The sequence below is a fragment of the Haemorhous mexicanus genome, chromosome 22, assembly GCF_027477595.1.
Source record: "Haemorhous mexicanus isolate bHaeMex1 chromosome 22, bHaeMex1.pri, whole genome shotgun sequence".
NCBI lineage: Eukaryota > Metazoa > Chordata > Aves > Passeriformes > Fringillidae > Haemorhous > Haemorhous mexicanus.
The window spans coordinates 10850427-10869560 of NC_082362.1; the positions used below are offsets into that span (position 1 = coordinate 10850427).

At 46.7% G+C, this 19134-nt stretch overlaps 3 protein-coding genes across 5 annotated transcripts in view; 2 read left to right on the forward strand and 1 right to left on the reverse strand.

The window, feature by feature from the left end:
* NF1 (neurofibromin 1) overlaps positions 1 to 19134 on the reverse strand; it is a 73053-nt gene that overhangs the window by 25684 nt on the left and 28235 nt on the right. Inside the window, exons 30-36 of one of the 2 annotated variants that reach the window (XM_059865852.1) lie at positions 18705 to 18840; positions 15846 to 15908; positions 13875 to 14033; positions 13621 to 13718; positions 12775 to 12921; positions 12310 to 12456; positions 11823 to 11933 (exon numbers count right to left, since the gene is read on the reverse strand). In XM_059865852.1, the coding sequence (XP_059721835.1) occupies positions 11823 to 11933; positions 12310 to 12456; positions 12775 to 12921; positions 13621 to 13718; positions 13875 to 14033; positions 15846 to 15908; positions 18705 to 18840 (861 nt within the window). The remainder of the gene's footprint in view (positions 1 to 11822; positions 11934 to 12309; positions 12457 to 12774; positions 12922 to 13620; positions 13719 to 13874; positions 14034 to 15845; positions 15909 to 18704; positions 18841 to 19134) is intronic. The other variant, XM_059865853.1, reaches the window with a different exon arrangement.
* On the forward strand, positions 424 to 3779 carry EVI2B (ecotropic viral integration site 2B). 2 transcript variants are annotated; one of them, XM_059865857.1, is made up of 2 exons: positions 424 to 1506; positions 2493 to 3779. In XM_059865857.1, the coding sequence occupies exons 1-2, from the start codon at positions 1499 to 1501 to the stop codon at positions 3358 to 3360; spliced, it is 876 nt and encodes a 291-aa protein (XP_059721840.1). In that variant the 5' UTR covers positions 424 to 1498; the 3' UTR covers positions 3361 to 3779. The 2 variants fall into 2 exon arrangements, with proteins under 2 accessions (XP_059721840.1, XP_059721839.1); XM_059865856.1 differs by having other exon boundaries at positions 432 to 1506; positions 2490 to 3779.
* On the forward strand, positions 3927 to 8604 carry OMG (oligodendrocyte myelin glycoprotein). The gene is made up of 2 exons (XM_059865854.1): positions 3927 to 4983; positions 5713 to 8604. Exon 2 carries the CDS (start codon positions 5719 to 5721, stop codon positions 6979 to 6981), a length of 1263 nt encoding a protein of 420 aa, XP_059721837.1. The 5' UTR covers positions 3927 to 4983; positions 5713 to 5718; the 3' UTR covers positions 6982 to 8604.

The window sequence follows — 19134 nt, forward strand, 5'->3', positions numbered from 1 at the left end:
TCCACTTTCTCCCGACACCAAAGAGAACACGCCAGGAATTCCTTTCAACCACAACAACTTTTAGTTTCTTTATTCTCAGAGACCTGACCTTGCCATAATTCCAGGGAGGTGCCTGTGGCTGCTCTCCCTGCAGCAGAGCTTTCTCTTTTAAGAAAACGTGAGAAGCTCTCCAGAGGCTGCTCCTTGGGCTGAAGAAGCTCTGTTGCACTGCGGTTACAAGTGCTGAGGCTGCACAGGGCCAAAGCTCCAAACATCCTGTGCAGCTGTAACCAACAGCTGTGACACATCAGATGGTTGTACGAGTTTGAGAGGACCAGGATGATTGAATCCCCCACCCCAATTCCACTGGATCACCCATTAGCTTGGCCAGCAGGGCAGATACAGCAGCAGCAGGACCACAGCACCCTGGCAGCCAGGACAGAGACAGCTCAAAAAATTCAACTGCCAGGCTCAAAGGTGGGCTGTGTAGTGAGGAAAATAAAGCTGGAAGGAGTTTGCATGCTCAGCCTAGAACTGGGAATCAGTTGTGGGAGTTGAAGAGAACGGGCAGGAAACAAATGAGATGAGAAACACCGGGTTAGTGTGAGTATGGGATCAGGATGTGTGTGTGCTGCAGGAGCAGGCAGAGTGTCACAGAGAGAAGCAGTGCAGAGAGGCCCAACAGGAAGGGCTGCAGAGGAATCTGTCAGTAGCTACTGGCAGAACACAATTGCAAAGTGCCATGAGGACATATCTGGGGTGGGTTTCTTTCCGCCATGCAGCCTTTCCAATGCTCACAGAGAGCAGAGAGAGCAGCTTGGGTTACACTCCATGGGCTGGACAGGGACAGGCAGGGAGAAGCAGCTGCTCAGAGCACAGCCCTCCACCAGCGATGGCAGCTGGTCACAACGCTGTCCACACAGAAAAACAACCAAGCAAGCAGGGACAGGCTGAGGGTGAAATCAGAGTTTGCCCTCTGCCTCTGAGTGCAGCCACACAAGAGAGGATGTGTAAGCAGCCAGCATCCCATGACCACACAGCTTTCCATGACTCACCAAGGAACCCAGGGGTGGTTTCCCACTAATAACCCTGAGAGCACAGCAAACCCACCACTGAATTACATCAGCAACTCAAATCCAGCCCAAGCTGGCAGGGTTTTTGATTCCCACAGAAGAAATCATAACTATTTTCTACAAAGACAGACAAACAGGTATTTGAGAATTTCCACATCAACACACAGAGGTGCCTGATGTGGCAGGAGCCACAAACACCTTTTGCAGCAGCCCAGCAGGGCAGGCAGAGCAGAAGTTTGTCCGTGGGACAGTGGGACACACCATCTCTGAGATAAGAGCCCCGAGCTGCTGGCGCAGACGCTTCCTGCCGGCGTTGGCAACTTCCTCCCTCTCAGCACAAACTTGTGCATGAAAAGAGCCATTTTGCCCTGCCTGACTCTGAGCACACACAGCTCTCCTGAGCCTCAAACAACAAAGGCAGACGGTGCCTGCTCCAGAGAAGATAAATGTGCAGGTAAGGATCAAATTCAAGTATTGAAGCTATTTTGAGAAGAGGGGAGTGGGATAAAAACGGAATAGAATCATTTTAGCCCGTTACAAACCTGTCAGAGTTTAGATCACGATGTTCTCATTAACTTACTGCTCATGTGTGTTTACACTGCTGCATTTAAAATTTAATTTTGCGTATTTGTAAACCCATAAAGACTCATGCATATTAATTTCCCAGAAATAGCTTCACAAGACTAGCACTGTAGTAACTAATGAATTAGCTCAAATTGCATGAAAGTGACTTCAGAAGGAAAAGAGCTGTGTAGGGGATGAATTTTATATAATTTATTTCATATGGAGACATTTAGAGAGCTGAACTCTAATCAGTACAGGGAAAAAAGTCTGTTTCATGCCACCAACTCAACATTTGCACAATCTGCACGCAGGAATTTATTTATAAAACACTTCACCATTAGAATGCTGTGTCATTATAGCATAAGTACTAGGAAAACTTTCAAATATTTTGCTATGCTGAACAAATATGAGAACAGGAAATAAAAGTTTAAGAGAATTCTAAAGAGCATTTTACTTCTGTCTTAGCTTATATCACAACAAGCCACTGCTTCACTTCTGACAACCCTGTCTGTCAATGCTGCAGAGTTTGTTCCAGGTCCATAACCAGTTACGTGATAGATAAATGTTATTTTGAAACCTTGTTAGGACTGCTCTGCCAATGCCTTTTTCTGCTAGGTGACAAAAGATTATAGTAAGCCATTACCTTCAAACAAGGCACTTTATTAATATGATTCATAATGCTAAAAATCTGCTGTTATTTGTAAAGTCAGTGCCAAACCCACTGATCATGCAGATGGGAACAGGCCTGAAATGTGAAACATTGGGGAGACCGTTATTTTCAGTCTGATGGCATTAACACAGAACTGTCTGGTGGCAGTAAAGTGCAGAAATACAGTTTACAAGTTACCATGTTCTACTCCTTCCCTGCAACAGCAGAGGACCCTTGCAAAGAGGCTGGAGGGAAATGGCCAGCAACCAGGTCGTGCTGGTTCTCTTCTATGGGGAAATCTGGAGCTCCCTTTCTGCAGCAGCACCTCATCACGCTGCCAGCACTGAAAGCCACACGTGCACCACTGCCACGAGCCCAAGGGCAGACAACCCCCTCCTCCACCACCTGCAAGCAACTGTGCCCAGCTTCCAGCAGTCTGACAGAAGCCAGGCTGCTACAGAAGCCCAGGCCTTCCCAGGGGAGGAGGAAGCTGGGGATGGCAGCTGGGTAGCAGCGCTGATCCTTGGCAGCATTTTGATTGGGATGGCGCTGGCAGTCGTGGTCATTCTCCTGTGGAAATGCTGCCTGAGGCCTCCTCGGGCCGAGTCCCACTGGGCAGGCCGGTCCCCCTTCGTGGATGGGGACACGTCAGACCTCTTCATGGACCCTGACCCCGGCACCAAGCGTTCTTCAGTCTTATTTATGTTGCCTTGGAGACTGAAACAAGCCACAAACTTGCAGGAGGACCCGACTGCCTCAGAGAACCCACCCCACCACACTACCAGTACAGAGAACGGGCAGCCAGCTCCGCCGGCTGCGGGCTGCTCCGGAGCCAGCTCGGCCCCAGCCCCTGCCTCAGAGCAGGAGCCAGCCAACACTGCAGCTGAGTCCTGTCCTCCTCCAGACCCTCCAGCCGAGTGCTCTGACCTGCCACCACCCCCTGACTGGCTCAGGGAACCCGCTGAGGAGCCCAGCTCAGACCCCAGCAAGCACTCGGCACTTCACCTGGAAGCAGAGGAACCACAGCCCTCACCACCTGAGCTACTGAACCAGGAGATCCACAAAACACTGCCCCAGCCAGAACACCCTTTGTAGACTGCCAAATTTATTTCCAGAATACTCTACATCTTTCTTAAACCAAGTAATTTTCAAGAAAGTAAAAAAAGGAGAAGTCGACACAGGCAAGAATGGTGAGGCCCCAGCATTTCCTTGTCATTTCCCTGGTGTTTCCCAACTTCGGCTTTCACAAGAGAGAACAACCTGCTTCTGCCTGAAGCAAATTTCTGACTACAAAACAAATTGTGCCCAGTCATCACCTGTAGCTAGAGATTCCAGAAGGCAGAGTACACAGCTGTGTGTGCCAGCACAGCCAGACACAGGTAACACACACGTGGAGATGTCACAGACAGCCCAACGTCAGAGGGACTCGGCTTCGCACCCGGGTTTGCTCCACTGGGCCGTGCAAGTGAGTGCAATCACTTCCAGGACATTTCAATAAAGCTTTCTCAGTCAAAGATGTTTTGGTCACTTAAAGCCCACCTGAATATTTGCTGAGGTACAGCATGCACTCAGTCACTAATACAAACTCATTTAATGGTTCATGGATGCTGGATTCCTTGGAGCTCCCAGTGTCCAAGTGCTTTACATGCTCCTTTCTGGGCCCTGAGTACCAGCACAGCTCCCCCACACCAGCCTGGCTGGGCAGGCCAGGTATCAGCAATAGATTTTTTTTTCTAATACCAGTATTGAATATATATAAAGAAGCTGCTAGATGCTGAAGCTGGCTTTCCATGAGAGCTCTGCAAAATGGTAGAGTTTGCAGTTTGCTTGAGGAAGGAATAGATTTGTGGATGGATCTCAGAACAAGGACTTGCATACAATAAACTTCAGAATTTTCAAACTATTGCAAATAAAGAGTAGTACATCATCCAAATGCAATTCCAGGCTGCTGTGTATACAAGGGCCATAGGAAAATATATTTTCAATTTTCTTTACTGTTTACATAAGCTGTATGATTGGGTATGCCTGAAGAATAGCATTACAATCATACAAAGACTTTTGTAAGGCTTGTTCATGACACCCTGTTAAAATTAACAGCACTATAAAATAAACATTATAAACACTCTCACTCTCATATTGCTTTGAGAAAATCAGATCAAGATTTCCTATAGAAATCTGTAAAATCCTACAAGCTGAGCTATATTATACCTGACAACATAGTGATAGCCTGATCCGAGGAGCAGAAAACAGTATTTTAAAATTATGACAATATATTCTGGCAGTGTAGCTCAAAAAAGCTTAAGCTAGAAAGCCTAAATTCACATTAACCTCTGCTACAGGAGGAGAGGTTAGGAGAAGGCAAAAAGAAGCCAAGCTAACCTGCCATTTCAAACAGAAACGTGCAGAGGGGCGGCAGCCGAGCCGCCAGAGCCTGCGGGGGGAGCGCAGTGTGCAGGCAGCCCCAGCTGGGAGGGAGCAGCAGCAGCACAGCAGGGCTGGGGAGCCGGGGCACTCCCTGCCCAGCAGGTCCCTGGCAGGGCTCGGGGCCGGCTCTGCAGTGCCCACAGGATCAGGTGGTTGCGGAGCCGGGCGCAGCCGTACGATGCAGCTGAGACAAGCACAGCCCCCGGCAGCCTCTGGAGCTGCTCTCCAGAACAAGGCGACCTCTAAGCTCCAATCCATCACAGAAACGATGTGCTGATACTGCAGGACACCACGGTAAGTTTGTGCTTTTTGATTTTACTCACAAAATCCTACTACCAAATCAGAGATGGAAACGGGAATGGAATTAGGAGCTGATGACAGATGCTTGCACCAGAAATCTGCTGCAGTGTCAGAGATTTCTTACTAACGGTAACTCGGGTTCTAAACATGTGTTTCCAGCTCTGAGATTGCAATTAGCACTGTAAGGAGGAAAAAAATGCTACAGTGCATGTTAGCATGAACACTGGAATTTGGGGTTCAAGCTAAATTCCTACGATGTATTTTAACCAATTTACTTAAGCAAACGGCATGCCTGGATGGGGGGGACTGCTACATTACTGCAGAGATTTGTGAAGATCCAGTTGACAGCCATTTTTTCATCCTCTATAAATGAACACATTATTCCAAACATAATATAGGCTTGAAATCACTAAAAACAAGAAGCAGACATTGTATAACGTTTGGAAGAGACTTGCGTTTTCGGAAGAAAGCCCTCATTTGAGCAGGAGGGGGAAAGGGAGATGAAAAAAACAAGTCTCATTCTGCCAGACAACATGACAGGCTGAAGGGATGCTTTGTGAAGTCTCTCTTGAACAATTCTAAAAAGGACCGTGCCACAAAGGGGGTTATTGATATTTTTACTTAATTTCTCCTGCAAGTGGCCATTGCCAAGACAACCCTTATACGGAGATAAAATGCATTACTTGGATTTAAAGGGTGTCATTTTGGTATATTTATTTCCAGGCAACAATGGAATACCAGATATTGAATACATCTACCTGTCTGCTGGTCCTTCTGGTTTTCATACCCACTGGTTTGGGTATCTGTCCTTCTAGCTGTAAGTGCTCAGGAAACGACAGGAATGTGGACTGTTCAGGCAGAAACTTAACTGTACTGCCCCAGGGACTTCAAGACAACCTTACATATTTAAATCTGTCCTTTAACCAGTTTGTAGATCTCGATCATCAGCTAACGAGGTTCACCAATCTGAGGACCCTTGATATTTCAAATAATTGGCTCAAGAATGTTCCTGCTCATCTGCCTAAGTCCTTATGGGAATTATATGCCACAAACAACAACATTAAAGTTCTTCAGAAACTTGATACAGCTTACCAGTGGAATCTTAGAGTGCTCGATATTTCCAGGAATATGGTGGAAAGAGCTGTCCTGATCAACAACACACTGAGCAGTCTCAAGTTTCTCAATCTCAGCAGCAACAAACTTTGGACAGTTCCAACCAATATGCCCTACAACATAGAGACAGTGGATCTATCCAATAACTTCTTGTCCCAGATACTCCCAGGAACACTGGTGAGACTGCAACACCTCACGAGCCTCTACCTGCACAACAACAAGTTCTCATACATTCCTGACAAAGCCTTTGACCAGCTCTCCCAGCTGCAGGTAATAACTCTGTACAACAACCCCTGGTCCTGCAGCGATAACCAAACCATCCCTTACGTGCTGCAGTGGGTGCAGGGCACAGCTGCCCGTGTTGTGGGGGCGCCCTGTGCTGACCAGCCCTGGCCCAGCACCGCGCCAGCCCCGGCCCAGCCCACGGCCCTGGACTCCAGCCCCATGATCAAAGGCACCAAGGCAGCAGACAGGGGGGCTTCTGCCGCGGCGCCTGAGCCCACCCAAGTGACCAAAACGCACAAACAACTGAAAGCCAAGGAAGTCCCTCCCTTGGGGACCCAGAGCCCCCCGGCTCTGTTCCCCGGCACAGACTCCCCCGACGGCCCCCAGGAGGCCGCGGCCACTCGCACAATCCTCGTCCAGGACTCCAGCGAGGGCAACGCCAGCCTGGCCCCTGCCACAGGATCCTCCACCACTCCCATGACTTTAAGCATCACCAGTGGAATGCCAACAAACTACTCCAAGATGCCTCAAAGCACAACTGCTACCTTAAGGAAGGAGGAGGCCACGCCGGGCGTGCCCTCCCGCGCCAGCCGCTGGCAGATGGGGCTGCTCTGCCTGGCACTGCTGCACGCCGTGGCCGTGGCTATGGACTAAGGGCTTGCACCCCGTGGAAATTACTGAGGTTATTCCTGTGATAACAGCTGGAGTTAGCACATCCAGCTGAAACAATGAATGAAAGAAATTCAAAGTCCTGACTCTGATCTAAAGAAAGTAACAGTTCTTAAAGACGTGCACACTAATGTCTTGATACTAAGCTGCTACTTATTTTCATATGTCTTAATTGAGTACAACTAATCTATTATTTTGTTTTCTAAAATGTGCTTATTTTGTATTTAAATTTTTCATTTTACTTGCACAGAATAAACACATCAGAATTTTAAGTACTGATTTTACGTATGATTTTGTCATTGAACAACTGGTAAAAAACAGAAGGCCTGTATCATATCTGCATTGTCTTGCTTGACTTGCCAGTGAGCAATTCCTGTAATATAGCAGCACAGTTCTTTGTAAGTTATGACGACATGTAAAAGAAAGGGAAAAAATAAAGGAACTAAACTGAACTGTTTCACTAATCAGAAGTTATTCCTGAGCAAAATCGCTAGCATGTATATCTACGTTTGCTTCATATGTATTAGAGCATTTTAAATATGAAGAACAACAGCTTTGAATTTAGGAATTAAATATGACAACGCCATGTTGTCTGCTAAGAGGGTGTAAACTGAGATGGCAACATGGTCCAACTTCAGCATGGGACAGTGGTAGGGGCCAGTATCCTTCTGCTCTGGCTTGACTTAGAGACCGCAGGCAAGTTATTGCTCTCTCCATATTAAAAAAAGAAAAAAAAGAAGAAAAAAAAAAGATAAAAGTAGAGAAAAATGCCAGATGTTCAATGCCATGACACTGTCAAACACCAAGGAGTTATCTACCCAAATTAATGACCTGGAACTCCTTGACTTTATGTCAAGTGACATCCTGAAATGTTAATATGTTCTGCTTAAAAGAATATCACAAATCAGCCAGAACGTAGCAAACCACTATCAGTAAAATGAAATATCAGCCAATTTCTAACACAAGTCATGTAACAAATCAATTAAGCAGTTAGCTGGTGAGCTGTCACTGAAACATCCCTGACTCTTGTGACTCCAAAGAGAATGAATGCAGTCCATGGCACTGAACATGCCCAAATCCCTGCTTTCTAAGGGCGAGCATGGATGCTCTTCTCCTCAACATCCACTCCGTCAGCCAGTAGAAATAGCTGCACGCATGGCTCTGTCCCCTCTAGGAAAATTATTTAAATTATGGCAAAGGTACTTGATATACTACAGATGAAGTTTTGCAAACAGCATGAAATGAAAACTGAAGAACAAGTTAATTGAAAAAGTATTATCCACTTAATATTACAGATCTTATACAATGTTTTCCATTCATTCCAGGCCATTTAATTTCCAGTTATTGTAGCATGAAGGTGCTGCAAAACCCAGAAAACCTCACAACCGAGACTGGAGTCCTCTACCTGTTTCTCCTAAGGTGTCAATGGGGGCTGTAGATCATTTACAACTACTGGTATCAGAGAAATGACAACTTTCCAATTGTGAACAGTATTTCTATAACCGGAAACTTGTTTTAATTTCTAACAGTAAATGTTACACAATGGATTTGTACAGTTATTTCATTGGCATTTAAGTAAAAATAAAGTTATGTTTGTATTGAACTGAACTAGCGACTGTGCCTCTTTTCTAATAAGCAGAGTAAAAGGAATAAATAGATAGCATTGTATTATACAAACCTGCCTGAAGCAGACATTTGGCTCCATTGTCATGTCTTATGGGGGAAATTACTGTTATATTAAATTGTATTATTTAGATACTGATGTATCTCTAATATTATTTAGCAATAAGTTGATGAGATGACACAACACTGTGACTATCCTTCCCCTTCCTACTCTGTAGAACTTAGAAACACCAAAGAAGTCCCTGCTGCCACACTCCTTGGACAGTCCCTGGGTTTGCTAAGTGCTGACTGACTGTAGCACAGCACCAACCTATTTCCCATGCTCAGAACTCAGCAATTCCCAGAACTGCATCATTCTCTGGCCTCATCCCACACAGTGGGAGCAGCTGGGCTTGCAAGGCAAGACTCATCACAAAATGAGGTGCTGTGGCTAAACTGCTTAATTTGAGGAAATTACAGGAAATATTGCATGTGTCTTTGCTGCAGAATCAGTACAGGATGCCAAATTCTATTGCATTAAAAACCTACAGGGAATTGACTTTAAAGGCTCTGAGAATGTTCCACCCACAATGAGACAATCTGAAGACCAGGAACAGGAAAACACTGCTTTCCAGAGGTTATCTGGGGCAACTGCAAGCCCCCATCCTGAAGGACTTGCTATCCAGCCTTCACACTTCTCAGCATGCTAAGAAAAGCCTAGAAGGGGAAACGGGGCACTGGGGTTTCCCAAAAGCACGGGCAGGACTGGGGAGCTGGATCCCAGACCACAGCTGGGTATGAAGTGAGCAGGACCACGGCACTCCAGGGCTCTGCTCCCTCCCAAACCCTGCCTGAGCTGCTGCAGCACCAGGGCTGCCTGCTCAGACTGCTTTCAGAAAAGCAGACTGGAATTTAGGCTTCCTGGTATTTTTCTGGAATACGAATGAGCCGATAAGGCAGCAGGGAGGAGGCAGAAGTGTGGGAGTCGAGCACTTGTTGCTGGGCAACTGCGCAGCCGCTGTCAGCTAAGCCCGGGGGCCTGGGTTTGTAAACACGCTGTGCACTCAGACCTCCAGAAACACAAAATCATCTATTCTCGGTGAAACTGGTATCCAAAACAACTATTCAGCATTTCAGGGCAATATTCAAAATACCCAGAGGAGCTCTGGCACACCTCTAATAGCTGGGTACCCCCTCTGGAAAGGGTAAAATTGCTGTGGGGATTGCTGCGGTCTGCAGCAATAACTCAGAGGTTTTATTCCTATTAATTAGTTTGGGATCAGCCTTAAAACCTAATGGCAGTAGTTCAGGATCAATATTCATTGATTTATGGATCATTTTTGTAACTGGGTAGGGATTAAAAACAGAAGAGCACTGGCTCCAGAAGCTGGGTTGTTGCCCAGGAAACAAAATGTGAAGATAGATGACAGAAGGAATTAAATTTCACAGCACAAGGAGGACATAAACTGATCCAGATATATCAGTAAAATGACTCAACAATGCCTTAGCAACAAGATCTTCAACTATTAAAAAAAAAAAAAAAGAAAAAAAGAGAAAAGAAAAAAAAAGGGGGGAAAAACCCACCCCCAAAAAACCCCAGCCTGCTACAAGCCCTCAAATAGCCTGGCAGCTCCAATCTAAACAATTTTTCCACATTTCACACCTTGAAAACACAACACCTGTCTCAGAACCAGAAGACAAACACCCCAAAAAAGCTCCACTTAGCCACATCCCTGTGAGAAGGGATGATGCCAGAGCATCAGCCCAGAGCAAAGCCCTTCCTTCCTGCTGGTTTGAAAGGCAGCCCTGCCAGGATTCCTGAATTGTGCAGCTGCTGAAGGAAAAGGTAATAACTCACCCAGCAGCAAGGCCCTTGTTGCAGTACAGCAATATTTTCATTAATATCCCACACCTGGGTAAAATGTTCAGAAATCTGCTCCTACCCACCCTCTGTGAAGGCAGGAATGCTTGGCTGACTGGACCATGACAGTTTTGCCCAGTGAGGCATCTTTGGATAAATTGATTTTTCTGCTTTTAAAGAAGAGGGAGGTGAGCTAGGCCTAGCAAACAGGTGGTGCAAACTTTTGTCTTTATTTACTTCCAGGAATTCTTTCTCTGCAGATGAAATAACCATTTCTTGCTCTGCAAACGAGGAAACACTGCATGTCAGGTCTGCACAGAATACATAAGGATGCCTCGGATCACTGCCAGGCACAGTCACTTTTTAAGATGGGTTATCACTACTCTCTGCATTTGTATGCCTAATTTCTTGTCTGAACAAGGCAGGATAACAATGCAGGCATTTTGTTTGACTTGACATGAAATAAGACTGTGTCTAATGGAACAAAATGGAGAAGAAAAATGTGGCAAGCAAACAGAGTTTTTTAAAGAGAATTCAAAAGACTGCCTTTGATTCTAACTCTGAGCATGTAAGGGGATTAAACGTTAGGGATCTTGCTAAAAAAAAAAGTATAGGGGGGGAAAATAGCATCCAGGCTGCCCTCGAGCCAGCCCCTTCTGTCAGCACACCTGCAGGTTTCATGGACTGTTGTGTGGCTTTTGAAGACAGAAAATCAGGACAGAAGGTAAATAATGCTCCTCATCTTGTGTTCTTCCACTCCATCCAAAGAATCACCACTGATGACATCCTCTCATGACAACACTGAAAGTGGAGCCCCCAGTGCCACTGCCACCATGGGCAGCACAAAGCACAGAGCAACCCCAGCACCCCCAGGCAGGGCTCTGCTCCCAAGGCACAAAAGGCACCAGCAATGACCAGACCATGAACAGCCCAGGGGCTGTGCCAGCACCCCAAAGTGCCTGGTGATGCCAGGACTGGAGAAATCCCAGCCCTGCAGCACTCCCACGGCCCCCCAAGCCAAACCAGCCTCCCCAGTGCTTCCAGCACACCTCACCAGCAGCACCTCAGCACAGAGAGCAGCTTCAGCAGCATATCCAATCCTCAGAGCTGCCTTTGACCACACCTGGGGGTGAGCACAGGGATCTCCCTTTCCTTAACACCTCTAGGAACGACTCCTGTCATGAGTGTAATTACTTTGAAATGATAGTTTTGGTTTAGGAAACAAGTCAAAATACTGTCAGCAAATATTAGCAAATAAGCTATTTCAGACTCTTGTTTGTTACCAAGCTGGTGTCTCTCACATACACTTGACACCTTTGACTGACAGGTTCATTTCAGACTGGGAAGGTGAAAGGTTTCTTACCGCCGAGCGATGTAGTAGAAAACAGGATTGCCAACTTTGGATGTCCCAGCTTGGTAGAAAATATTTAATGTTTTCAGTGCTTTGAACTCCTCTTTCTCATGTACCTGATGCCTAAAAAGCAATACATTGACATCAACTTTCCCAACTGTCTTTCAAGCAAATTTTAAAAATCAACTTTCCCAATTGCCTTTCAAGCAAATTTTAAAAATCCCAAACCCTCTTTACCTCCATCTCTGAACAAAAGTATGAAGTTTACACAATCTTTAGCCTTCCTTAAATCACATATGTTACCACCCTTTCTCATACTCAGCTTAGTTTTTTAAATTAAAATCTACTCAGAAACCTAAAAGGTTTGTGTAGACTCAGCTTTTTAAACTCTCCTTTAAAACAGAGACTCTTGATAGTAGAGAGTCTTAAGAACTACTGACATATCCTCACATGATAAAGTCCAGAAACCCACACTGTGTGTCCATAATAATCTCATTACCTTGTCATAAACTCTTCAAACTTGGAACTAGTGAGATTTAAGCTGGACCAATGTGTATCTGCCACAGGTTTGTGCTCAGGAGGCCCCAGGTAGGCAAGAAGCGTTGCCATTTTGTCAAAGGGTCGTCGTCCAACAGCCTTGTGGTCCCTACAAACAACATGTTCTTTGTCAGGAAACTCCTCCTTTACTCAGCAGCTCCCACTACCCTTCCTCAACTGGAACAGGCTGGATTTTCTTTTTTAAAGTAATGGGGGAGGCCCTGCACAGGTTCCCAGAGAAGCTGTGGCTGCCCCATCCCTCGAAGTGTCCCAGGGCAGGCTGGACAGGGCTTGGATCACCCTGGGATATGGAAGGTGTCCCTGCCCACGGCAGGGGCTGGGCTGGGATGAGCTTTATGGTTCCTTCCAACACAAGCCATTCCAGGACTCTGATAGCTCCTCCCTCCTGCCAGGGCTGCAGGCTCACCTGTTGCTGGACAGGTACTGGCCGATTTTCTCCTGGTTGTTCCAGAGCAGGCGGTGCAGCGCCAGCACATTGCCGTCGCTGATGAAGGACAGGCTGTGGTTGACGGTGTCGCTGGCCGGGCAGTCGGACGCGATGTCCAGGAAAAACCTGCAATTCCCAGCCAGGAGCACACATCAGGGTGGCAGGGACAGTGAAGGGCTGTCCTGCAGGGGCACCCGCAGCTGTCCCCGCGCGCAGCGCTGCCGCCCCTCTCCCCGCGCGCAGCACTGCCGCCCCTCTCCCTGCGTGCAGCACTGCTGCCCCTCTCCCCGCGCGCAGCGCTGCTGCCCCTCTCCCTGCGCGCAGCACTGCCGCCCCTCTCCCTGCGCGCAGCACTGCTGCCCCTGTCCCTGCGTGCAGCGCTGCCGCCCCTCTCCCTGCGCGCAGCACTGCCGCCCCTCTCCCTTCGCGCAGCACTGCCGCCCCTCTCCCTGCGCGCAGCGCTGCTGCCCCTCTCCCTGCGCGCAGCGCTGCCGCCCCTCTCCCCGCGCGCAGCGCTGCCGCCCCTCTCCCTGTGCGCAGCGCTGCCGCCCCTCTCCCCGCGCGCAGCGCTGCCGCCCCTCTCCCCGCGCGCAGCGCTGCCGCCCCTCTCCCCGCGCGCAGCACTGCCGCCCCTCTCCCTGCGCGCAGCGCTGCCGCCCCTCTCCCTCCGCGCAGCGCTGCCGCCCCTGTCCCCGCGCGCAGCGCTGCTGCCCCTCTCCCTGCGCTGCCGCCCCTCTCCCTGCGCGCAGCACTGCTGCCCCTCTCCCTGCGTGCAGCGCTGCCGGCCCTGTCTCCGCGCACAGCACTGCTGTCCCCAGGCCGTACCTTCGTGCCGCATCAAAATTGCTCTTCACAAAGTCATTGAAAGGCCGCATGTGCTCCTCTTTTGTAAACAGCACGTGGTTGGCAATACTCTGAAGGATCTAAAGGGAAAAACATGCAGAGACACACAGAGGTTTAATGTACTACTGTTACAGTAATTGACCCAAACATTTCCCCCATTTCCTCCCACTGGCCAAGGAGCAGCACTGAAGCAGGCACACACAAAGCAGCGGCAGGCAGACAGGGTCTGGGTTCACCTTGGACATGAGCTTGAGGCCACGCTCGATGCGGGGCGGGGGTTTCTTGTCCAGGATGCCCGCCTCGTACGGGGACACGATGGCGGGGTTGATGAAGCGCAGGAACATGGCGCTGCCGACGGCCCCGATGCTGTTCTGGGGGAAGCGCTGGCTCACCACCTGTGCACGGACAACCACACACAACAGGCCTGCCTTGAGCACCGGGCAGGGGCTGCCAAAAGCCCTGCACGGCAAGCCAAGCCAAAGCATTCCTTCCACACGGACCGTGCGCAGCGCATTGGAGCGGGACTCTCTTGCATCCCAGAGAACCAGAACAAGAGGGAAAGGAGTGGGGCTCTCAGACAGCAGCTGGCTCTCTCAGCAGCTGCACAGCTCCCGTGGCAGGGACACGGCTCCCAGAGCTCCTGGCCACGTCTCAGAGCTGACCCCACGCAGGGCCCTGCCCCTGGAGGGACCCTGCAGGTGCCTCAGGTGTGCACTGCCCTTCCCCAGCACAGGGAACACCTTTCACCTACTGGGTCTTTGATCTGTGTGTTTGCAACTGCACAACTGAGCCACGAGCCTCTCCAGCAACAACACTGTGCTCTACAGCTTCAGGAGTAATTTTCCATTTGTGAGGAGGAGCTATTTGCAGAAATACCCTTCAAAACCATCATCTGTCCACAGCAGCACAGAAGGAGCCAGAGCTGAGTGGCCAGTGCACTCCTCTGCCTACACATACACTGTATAAAACCACTGAGCAGATTTAAAATATTGTCCTTTGCCATCCAGGAAAATAGTAATTCCCAAGCAATCTCTTTTCTTTTAGGAAATCAACTGTGCATTACTAAGAGGAGAGTTGTTCTTTGGGTGTCTCTGATTTAACTTAACAAAGCTTCCTGACAAAAATAAAGTTCTTGGATATTCAACATGTGGTTCTATAAAACATCAATATCCATGTGAGTATACTGTAATGAGTAACAATGGTTAATCAAAAGGAGTCAGATTCTTCCTTTCCAGAGAATAAAATTAGCAAACTTGATATTATCCTGTATGGTATAACATAAAAAAAAGGCCAAACAAATCCCAGTTTAGTAAAATACTTCAAAACATAACTAATGCAATCTCAAATCATGCTGCTTAAACCAGACAAAGCCATTAGTACAAAATACACCAAGAATCACTTTGGTTCATTAGCAACTCCAGTCAGTTACCTTGTGATGCAATTACTGATATTTTCTTTTAAAAATACTGGTTTGCCCACAACTTTTGCACTTAAACATGATTACTATTCTGCTCAGTTACAGCAAAACTAACAGTATTTAATAAAAGTCTAGATTTCCATTCTGGTTGATTCCTACTTTATATTTTGAGGTCACTGCCAAAGAAAAGAGTAAGTCTGAACTTTTAAAGACAATGCTCTAAAGCAACCCACAGATCTAAACCCTAACACAACAAGTTACTTAAAATGGAAAATCTGCTTTCCTCAGGAAATGATACAAGTGCTAAAGTTGGGGTTTTCTCACTTAATCACAAAGCAAACAGAAGAAAATGTGTCAGAAACAAGTCCCACGAGCCTCTTTCGAGTACCCCACAAATATTAATTGTTCTTTGCCCAGGATGCAAGCTCAGGTTATCTGCCAGAGTGTTAAAGCAGCTCAACAGACCCAGATTTTTCTCAAAACCATAGGAAACATTTCTCTTCCACAATTTTTTAATTTGAAGACGGTGGCAAGACTAGAAGAGTCAGAATATTAAATACTAAGCAGTAATGTTAAAAATGTCTCATTTACTCAAATAGGCACACAGAGAATATTTTAAATCTAACTTAATTCCAGTGTTAATTGAAATGAAAGCTATTTTGTGCCAGAATTAGTAGAATGATTTTACAGTGAGGTCAAATAGACTGAAGTGAAGATATTTTGAACAAACAGCAAAAGATTTCTGTTGTGCTTTGAAAGAAATGGCTAATAAAAAGGTCTCCAAACTTACTGATTTTTTGTTTTCCTTTTTTTCTTTTACGGTAGCTTTATTCAGTAGAGAGTGGCAAGTTGCCTACAGAACAGAGATGAGCACAAACAAGTCACAGCACCAACTACATACAGCAACAAAAAACCAATGTTGACTTGTACATAAATTACACAGTAAAATGTAACAAACATAACCAACAGAAAATGAAATATATAAACTAAAGACTGATGATGGAGTTTTTATTCCACAGTTTTATTACATCTTATTTACAAAGCACTAAATACAAAACAAGCATATGTTGAATTTCAATCATTTCTACTATTTCTGGCTAGATTAAAAGTCAAACCACATCAATGTGCTCATGATACACAATCTTGGGCCTTAAATGGTGTATTCAGCTTTCAAATGTATTTTACCATCCCCAAATAATTTTAACAGTACAAATAGTAGTGTTATACCTTTGAAATACATATTGCTTTTTAAAACAAATTTAGAGTTTTGAATCTTCCAATCTTTCTCTGTGTGTCCTTCAATTTGGTTAGACCTGTGAACCATCAGGGTTATTACACTGTGAGAGGTAACTCTGCCATAAAACACTCTCTGGACAAAGGAAGAAAGAAGCTACAGCCTACAGTTAATTTATTAGAGATTTCCAAGTCAAGAGATCTGACCTGATTGTGCTTATTTCTGCATTTCACTGAGATGCAAAGGGACCCACGGAGGCCCCAATTCTGTTTTACTTCCAGCAGCATCTGAGCAAAGCCCCAACCCTCGTGCCCTGCTCCCCAACCAGAGGTGCATCAACACTCCTGGGAGCTGGGACAGGGCTGGGCACCCCTGGCACCTCCAGCAGCACCCAGGGCTGGGTCCCAGCCAGCCTGCAGCACTCAGCCACCTCCAGAGGGTCACACTGGCACTGGCAGAGAGCTTCCACAGGTCCAGGATGGAACAGAATGAAAAGCAAACACCCAAAGCAAACCAGCCAGTAAAACCCTCACTAAGCAAGCTGAACTGAAACCTGAGCAGGACCTGTGAAGACTTCACCAGCAGCACCTCTGCCAACTCTCCCTGTGTAACTTCCACGAGTGGCTTCTGGAGCAGTTGTACACACACTCTACTCACTGGGACAGTGCAGCAAGAGGAAAGTTTCCACCTTGCTGTCACAAGAAAACCCACGTGTGTTTGGGGGGATTTGTTGGGAGAGCCAGCACAGATCCTCTGTAGGGGTTACTGTGAGCATGCTTGCTCTCACATCACACTCCTGAACATCCATTACCTGTGAGGAGCCAGGTGAATCTATCCCAGCAGCCAGTTATTGATGTTTCCAAAGGAAAACACTCACTGGGCTCTGCTCCCAAACAGAAACACCAGCCAGCAAAGACACCAATACCCAAACAAGGACACCGTTTCTCTGAGGTTGCTACAGTGATTAAAACTAGCTACTAATCATTTACAAAACACATCTGGTGAGCATTCCTTGCACACAGTTACTTTAAAACTCTAAGCATGAAAAAACCACCACAAAATTCAGTATAATTTACTCTCACACTAGTGCTTGGGATGGAACACATTCACCTTTTAAAAAAGGAAGTTATCTTATAAAAATCACCTATTTGGTTAAAGTAGTAAATATTGAAACTACATATCAGTTAATACCACTTTTATATCTGCCAGTAAATAATCTCTTTTGGGAACAAATTACCCTTATTACCACAGACAGTAAAGGCAAGAATAAAGCAAACACACTCGGAAAGGCTTCCATAGAAGACTCTCTGGGAATGCCTCTTGGTGAGCACATTTTAAAATTCCATTTAATGAAGGAATTACCAATGGTTTGCACAGAAATAACTGCTACCAATGGACCACTGAAATGGCAATAATCTGACACATCCTGGAAACAGCATATAAACCCAGTTCTGAGATGAGGTGTGGGAGAATGCAACATCCAATAACAGAAGGAACAACCAAGGCTGTGTGTGATATTTTCAGTAACACTCAAATATTCTTCTAGTTGATGTCTGTGACACTGTGGCCATGGAGGAGACCAATCTGCCCACTTCATTTCCTGATTACAAAACCCAAACACATCAAAAAAACCCAAAGTCACTCTGCCACCAACCCAAACACAGCCACTGTCAAGAAGAGAAACCAAAAGCTTCAGAGGCTTTTACAGAGCGGTCAGGCAGGAACAAGGCTCAGCATCTGCACACCTGCTTCAGTGCAAGGGCCCACAGGAACAACCCCAAACCACAACAGTCCCAACACACATTCCCTGTTCTCACTCCCAAGCTCTGGGCATTGCAGCAGTTGCTCTGATCACCCCAGCATCCACTGTGCAAATGTGACAGGATTTTTGTTACTCATCATTAGCTCACACAGGTCAGAAAATCCATTTGCTTGGCTTTGCTTTAGACCTGAATACAGACTTTGGCTGAAAGGGCAGAAGCAGCTCTTCCAGAGCACCTCACTGAGACCACAGGTCCAATATTCCACCAGGCACAGCATTTCTGCGACACGCTCCAACTGGACTGGAAACTGTATTCCCAGTGAGCCCCAAGGGAACTCCTACTCAGATTTTCAGCAGCAGCTGAATCCACCAGAAACACACAATGAGATCCAGCAGGACACTGGGCTCAGCAGCCACAGGACAGAGCAGAGGAGCTGGGGATGGAGGTCACCTGGGTACCTTCATTCACCTCCTGATTGCAAACACAAGCCTTAAAACACCGCTGAGCCCCAACGTTCAGACTGCTGTTACTTATCAAACACCTGAGAAGAGCTTTTTCAAGGTGCCCCCTGTGTCTAGCACCAAGCTCCGAACTGCTGGAATTTCACAAACCACCCCCAAAGCTTAGGGGCAGGCAAGCACTGCAGGCATACCTGGTATAAACAATGGCACACACTGCGCAGCTGGGGTGGGAACTCCGAGGAGGAATTAATGATTGCCTGAAAAAACTTGTCTGTCATTTGCAAGAGACTCCGCTGGTTCTCTTCAAGGCTTTCTGTGGGCTCCAGCCTGAAACAGACCCACACATGTATGACCAGCAATCAAACACAACACAAGCTGCACTTACATCCTTGGTAAGAACCTCATTTGCCCTTTTTCTTATGGAAATACTTGTGATCTTTTGCACAAAGTTTCCATCGTTATTTTAAACCACATAAGGTACAAATAAAAGGCCATGTAAAACTCAGTAGTGAACAGACAGCTGTAGGTGGCATTCTCTCAGACCATTTCATACAAACACATGCATGCACAATTCCAACTGATAATTGCATTATCAGTTCATGATGGTTTATCCGAAAGGAA